Below are 6,932 nucleotides of genomic sequence, written 5' to 3'. Positions count from 1 at the left end.
ATGGTTTTTATTCTTTTTAGCAATAACTTTTCAAAATAAAAATTATGTAAGAAAATAAATACACTGAAGATGGCAAGAAGATTGGTTGCACATGGCAGGCAAATATTGGTCTTGCTTAAATCATAGAAATCAAACTTGAACAATGTACATAAAACTTTTATTGTACATAAAGCTTATAAATAACAAAAAATATTCAATAATTAAAAATTAATCTTTCTCTTGTTAACAATTTAAATATTTAAAGAACCATTACATTAGAATAACAGAGTAAACGACTAATTTATTATAATTAATCAGCCTTGTGTAACAACAGTTAAAGCAGTTTTGTTAGCTTATTGCAAATGACTTTCCATGTCAATTACAATTTTATTTAATATTTCATCAACATCTGTTTTGCCGTTGTTTTCAATAATCAGGTCCCAGTCGTCGTAACAGTCCAGATCACACTCGCTTTCTTTGTCATCGATTCCTGCAATATAATATGTTACGATCGTTATTACTAGCCTAGTAAATAGATTTACCTTCAGAAAACTCCCATCCTCTCTGCTTCCTAACATCCTCGTCGCAGATGACACGCACGGTTTTAACCACGTTGTAGTTTTCTTTGAACCACCTTATGTCAGTTTTACGCCTGATGTCGCTCACTATCCAAATGGGTTTCGTCTTTGCTGAAACAACATTGTTGTCCAACTTAGTGATTTTATTGAGTAAAAATATAAAAATTCTTTTCTATCTTTGGAATGAATTAATATAAATGTTTAGATTCGAGGTTTTCTTTTAGTATATAAATCTTTCAAAATAAAAATAAAATAAAGATTCACTAGTTTTTGTGGTCTGCTTGACCAATTAATATCTTTCAATTAATTAAGGTTTTTGAAAAATGGCAAAAAGGAGAGAAAATTCAAAAGGTGGGGTTGAGATGGGAAGTTAGTGTTCGAGTGGGTTGAGGTCACGATAGCTCAAGTGGTAGAGCAGCGGCGCATCCAGCCGAAGGTCGTGGGTTCAAATCCCGCTCCTGTCACTGACTTTTTTATCTCAACTAAAAACCTTAATTAATTATAGTTATAGTTGTAGCTGTATACTTATAGTTGTATATATAGATTTACGTTGTAGTTCAAACTAAAAGGTATGAAAAAAAATAAAATCAAATTAAGGAAAAATACCATTGTACATATTCACAGCTGCAGAGCAGAAATAGCCATAGTCTTCCTTCCGAATGGACTCGCTCCATTCAATCATATCTTTACGATGCTGTTCTTTGTATTCACTAGAATTGAGCAGATCATCATAAGAAAGATTCTTTGATTTAGCCCAGTGAGATTTAATTGGGCCCGAGATCTTCAGAACAACAGCCTTATCCTTGTTTAATCTAAAAGTGAATAACAGTAAATAGAAAGCCTCGAGAAAAAATGCTTTTACTATTTTAAATTTTTATTCTTGTTAATTATTCTAAAAGCATTTTTTGTGCTTCGCTAAGGAAATAGCCAGACATAATTAAGGCCTTCAATTAATAAGAGAACAAAGAATGTCTGTAACAATGAGATTAATGGCTGAAAGGAAAGTAATTAGAAGTTGTATGGTCCTTTAATAAAAGAGCATCGTTTATAGATAACAAAACTTCTTTTCTAACATAGAATTCATCATTAGAAATATTATATTAACACTAGACCCGTACAGGGACCGAAATGGAATACCGCCGGATTATAGGAGAATGCTCAAGCATGGCAGCAAGTTTAAAGAAAAACTTTTTAGGTTTTTAAGAGATATTGGGATAATGGGTTGTATATAGTGGGGTATTTATTTCATAGGTTAAAGTTTAGATTTAGTTTATGTTAGAATAGGAGTATGCTGGGTGACGGTGCAGCATATTATTTCAAGGCTCCAACGTTGCTCCAACCTGGATTCTAGACAGAGGATATGCATGTGTGATTGGGTTTGTATGTATGAGTATGTATGTATTTATTGTATGAGTGAGAGTGAGAATGACTAGGTTTAGGGAACGTAAGGGCACCGAAATGACCAAAGAAGTAGATGGTGCCCGACTAGAGCCCAACCTCAGAGTTGCTCAGGCACCAAGGTGGGTGACTCCCCCTGATCCATCAGGGAGAAGCCAGAGACCTAGGAGATCTCGTAATTCTATTTTCTATTTTCTAACACTAGACCAACATTTATATATTCTATTGAGACGACAAGCTATTTTTCCAATCACTTTTTTCGATTTATTTGGACATTTTGATCCAATTTGGCAATCTTTTCTTTTTAATCTTGGTGTGATTGATGCTGATTGAGTTGGTGGTTAATTTGCTTTTACAAAGCCTGTTTGTAGATGATCCACTTGTTTATACCGGCCATATCCAAAATATTGTGGAAAATATGTATCGGACCGGGTTTATGGTCCCTGCTCTGCTAGAATACTTCCTATAAATGGTATTCAATATGTCAACTAACTTTATTTTTATTATAAAGAACTGATTATGTTTTTCCTTCACTTTCTGGTACTAGATCATCTGAATACGTGCTACTCAAAAGAAAATTTTATGATGTTTACTTTGATATTTCAAGGAGTCAAAATGTGTTCTTTCTACCGAAAAGGTGTAGTGGATTCCACTAAGTATGTCCTAAATTATCATACAGCTCATCAATGTGGTGGATCAAAGCTCAGCAAAAATAAACTACCTAAACATTAGGCAGCAAACAAATACTCTACGCATCACGGGGAAAACAACCCCGTCAATTACACTAAAAACTCTGCAAAATTTCCATTAGAAATATTTTTGAAATATTTAGAAATATACAAGGAGACATGAGGGAAAGCTCATTTAGGCTTCAGAAATAATAAAATTTGATGGTAACTAAACACTTTTGGTACTTAACAATAATTAATAAAATCAGACACCATTCTTGGAAACAGGGACTGACTACATGATCTCGGAAACCTATATCTTATAAAGTCTCAACAGACTACAGTGGAGAAGAAGGAACTTCAGGAGGAAATCAGATACAATGATGTGGTATGCAGAGCTCCAAAACAAATCAAGAACTGAATTTTCTGTACAAGCCTAAAACACGAGCAATGAAACTCATTAGGGATGTACACCCAATGATGTCAAAGAAACAAAAACACAGTACAACCTGAACGATTCTTGTACCACTACATCCTGTCTTTGAACAGCTGGTGATGTAGAGGCTTCAGAACTGTCCAACTCAGAGTAGTGATAGGACTATAAACCAGTCACTTGCATCTGAAAATAAAACCATCTACATAACATGGGTATATTCGATAATGACCCAATTTGTAGGTTATGAAATGATGAGGAAGAAACCACCACCTTTCGAATACAACCACTCAATTGAGACATAACCTATGACACAAAGAAAACCCAGGGAAAGGAATTTTAGGAATGACAGGCAATACTTAGTACTTCTTAGGAAAAGGAAACAAAACTAAGAAACTACAAGTACAATAAGCTAGAATGCTATAGTCCTTGGTGGGTAGGTAGGAGAAATGTTATTACAGGGATAATTCGTAACAATGTACACAGATAAAAAACCAGTGTAATTTGGTTCTTACTGATTCTCCTGGTCTATTTATCCTCGCTGTGTGTCCTGTAAGCATTTTGCCACCTTCAGTACTGGGCCTGTCAACCAAATCTGCACGAAGATGCTATACAATCTGACAGACCACCCAACAAGGATAAGCAGACCAAGATGATTGATAAGGATCAAATTACAGGTTCATCACCCTCTCAACCGCAGGAGGAAATCTCACGAATTATTGTACAAAAATATTGATTTCAATTATTAGAATAAAATATTTAAAATTATCACGTGTTAGGGTTAATCCCCTTCACACGACGCAAATTCGTATCCTTGCGAGTGTAAAATAAAAATAAGAAAAAATATTTGTGCCACAAACTCAATTAAATTAAACGGAAAAGACAAAAATCGGGACCTGATCCAAATAAATTATAACAAAACCTTAAAAAAAAAAATAAATGTATTCAGATCTAAAAAAAATAAAAATATGTGATCTATGACATACGCAACTAACTCCTTGCCATTTACATAAAAAAGAGCAGGTGCTTTCAAGCAAAATTGAGAGAGAGTGTCCTTCCTCATCCTTTCGTAGCTCAGCTCGCACTCCCGAGCCTGCGGTAGGGGATTAGCTTATCCTTTGAGATAAGCTCCACGTTTTTAAAAATATTAATATTAAACACGAATAAAAATTAAACAATCTCATGGGTCAGTCATAATCTTTTTGTACTTAATATATCATACCATAAGTCTCTTTAAAAAATAATTAAAAATTCAATTCACTTTAAATACATAATTTACTCCATAAATAAACAAAGTTGAGGAGTTTCAGCTAAATAAAAATGTTTTTGCAATAGAAAAGTGTGTGCATAGGGCCTCTTAATCCTTCTAGTGTTAATAATGTGCCAAACTTTCTCCCCAGCATACATCACGAGTTTCTCCACATTCCACAAGCAACTTTTCTTTAAATAATTTCCTAACATGGAACAATTTTAAAAAATAAATACATTTTATTTCACATGCTTACTAGTGAGCTACTCTTTGTACAAAATACACTATCTATACATAAATTAACTTTCTGTAAAACTAACTAACAGTTAGATAATGAGAAAACTATTAGTTTTGTATAAATCCCCCTATGACCATAGGAAGTGCCATAAATATCACCAAATTAAAAGCTTTCAATATTATTATGATTCTCATGCATCAATTTATGCAATAAGAAGATAGTGGCATGTTAAGAGTGAGTAGGAGTCAGCAGTGACCAACATATTGAAGCTTTTTCGTCTGCAAGACTGTATGTTCTCAGTTGCCTCAACTTCTTTGGGGCAAGAGTAGAAAAGTCATAGATAAGGAAGTTGAATTGATCACTTGGCTAATGCGATAAGTAAAGAAAAAAAATCTGGAGATGAATTTGAGGTATCAGGATTTGGTTAGGTTAGACAAGGAATCAGGTCTGAGTGGAGAGTGTCTTAACAAAGAAATGCTAAAAGAGCTGTGTAAAATTTTTGTTGTTGTTAATAGTTAGTAAATCCACAAAAGAGTAAGTCCCTAACCACCCTTAAATGAAAATATAAGAAAAAAATCTGTTAACCCCTAACCACCTTAAGTATTAACTAGATATATTAAGATCAACTTGGCAGGAATTTCATACTAAAAAGGCTAATGTTATACGAGCAATTTTGTTGATAAATATGACATAAAATTTTCTGTTTTTTTAGAAATTATTTTATTATTTAAATTATGTTGGCAATTGTGCGACCAACTTCCGCTCTGGATTTAAATAATGACGCAAATCTAGATTCAAAAGATTCTTGAGTGTATAGTCAGTTAATAAATGAACTATAAGGTTTTTATGTCAAATTTATACTGGAGAAATAGAACAGTTGATAATTAATACGTTTTGCCTTGAAAATATAGAGAAAAATGCTTACTTTTCGTACAGTCTGTCCGTCAAAAAATCCTTCCCGGACTTCCGTTTGCCGCTGAAAAGGTAGGTGCAAACCGGTGATTCCTCCATTCCGATTGTTCTGCAAGGAATAAAGCTTTCTAAAGAAGAATGAGCATAAAAGGGAAAGCTGGCTTACTAGCTAGGTTATTGTCATTTAAATACGGGTCATTTTTCCCCCGCGGTGGTGCGTATAAATTTAATCTAGATAATTTTTCAGACGGTTGATCGTTCCCATTTCATCGTTAAATATTGAAAGATCTTATTTTTTTAATCTCAAGCTTCCAGCTTATATTGCTGATTAAATTACATCACGCTCGCCATGATTCAACAGCGCGCATGAGCATGCTAGACAAATCGGATCATGACACGTTTTCATTCCGTTCAAGAGGTACAGTTCAAAATCATGAAACGACCATATATAATATTTTATTTAATAGTTGGGAATTGTACAAATAGTAGTTTGACATTTTTATGCTTTTATGCTTTATGCAGTACATTCACATTTGAAATCGAGGAATCACCGGTTTGCATCTACAGCGGCAAACGGAAGTCCGGGAAGGAATTTTTGAAGGACAGACTATACAAAAAGTAAGCATTTTCTCTATATTTTCAAGGCAAAACGTATGAATTATCAACTGCTCTATTTCTCCAGTATAAATTTGACATAAAAACCTTACAGTTCATTTATTAAATGATTATAAACTCAAGAATCATTTGAATTAAATTCACTAATTTCGTGGTCCGCTTGACCAATTAATATATTACAATTAATTAAGGTTTTTAGTTGAGATAAAAAAGTCAATGGCACGAGCGGGATTCGAATTGAATTGATTGAAAAATGGCAAAAAGGAGGGAAAATTCAAAAAGTGCGGTTGAGATGGGAAGTTGGTGTCCGAGTGGATCGAGGTCACGATAGCTCAAGTGGTAGAGCAGCGGTGTATCAAGCCGAAGATCGTGGGTTCGAATCCCGCTCGTGCCGTTGACTTTTTTATCTCAACTGAAAACCTTAATTAATTGTAATCATGAACAATATTCTAATGGTAAAAGAAATCATTTTTCACTGTTGAAATCGTGATTTTTTAATGTGTCTATAATTTTGTCACTCGGTTGTATATATGTCCGGCTCAATGTTTGTGAGTTGCAACCGAAAATCCCCACGATCACTAATTTCTTTTTTTTTGAATTTTTTTTTTGTGATGAGGTTCATAACGGCACTGAATCCACGATCTACCAAATAGGAAGATGGGAAAACAGTCAACTGTACAATAACCCAAAATGCAGGATATAAAGGATCTGTTTTTGTAACCAGAATTTGTGGTATCCTTGTTCAAACATTGGTTTAAGTTCCACATTTGTGAATATTTATTTAGAAATCGTGAGATTCGGTCTGGTGTGATGTAGGTTTCAGAAAAACATTTTCTTTATCGTGCCAACGTTTCAATCTTTA

The 6,932-nt window shown here is 33.9% G+C and overlaps 1 protein-coding gene across 2 annotated transcripts; it reads right to left on the bottom strand.

Moving 5' to 3' along the window:
- Positions 1-261: 261 nt before the first annotated feature.
- LOC106669373 (phosphomevalonate kinase) lies at positions 262-5,819 on the bottom strand. 2 transcript variants are annotated; one of them, XM_014398812.2, is made up of 5 exons: positions 5,622-5,819; positions 5,469-5,564; positions 1,164-1,369; positions 522-668; positions 262-469 (listed from the first exon to the last, which is right to left on the bottom strand). In XM_014398812.2, the coding sequence occupies exons 2-5, from the start codon at positions 5,552-5,554 to the stop codon at positions 333-335; spliced, it is 576 nt and encodes a 191-aa protein (XP_014254298.1). In that variant the 5' UTR covers positions 5,555-5,564; positions 5,622-5,819; the 3' UTR covers positions 262-332. The 2 variants fall into 2 exon arrangements, with proteins under 2 accessions (XP_014254298.1, XP_024082831.1); XM_024227063.1 differs by having other exon boundaries at positions 5,469-5,819.
- Between the last annotated feature and the right edge of the window lie 1,113 nt (positions 5,820-6,932).

Source organism: Cimex lectularius, unplaced genomic scaffold (genome assembly GCF_000648675.2).
Source record: "Cimex lectularius strain Harlan isolate CLEC.00 unplaced genomic scaffold, Clec_2.1 scaffold67, whole genome shotgun sequence".
In the NCBI taxonomy this organism is placed as follows: domain Eukaryota; kingdom Metazoa; phylum Arthropoda; class Insecta; order Hemiptera; family Cimicidae; genus Cimex; species Cimex lectularius.
The sequence above is the reverse complement of the archived record's forward strand: the minus strand, read 5'-3'. Positions and strand labels throughout refer to the sequence as shown.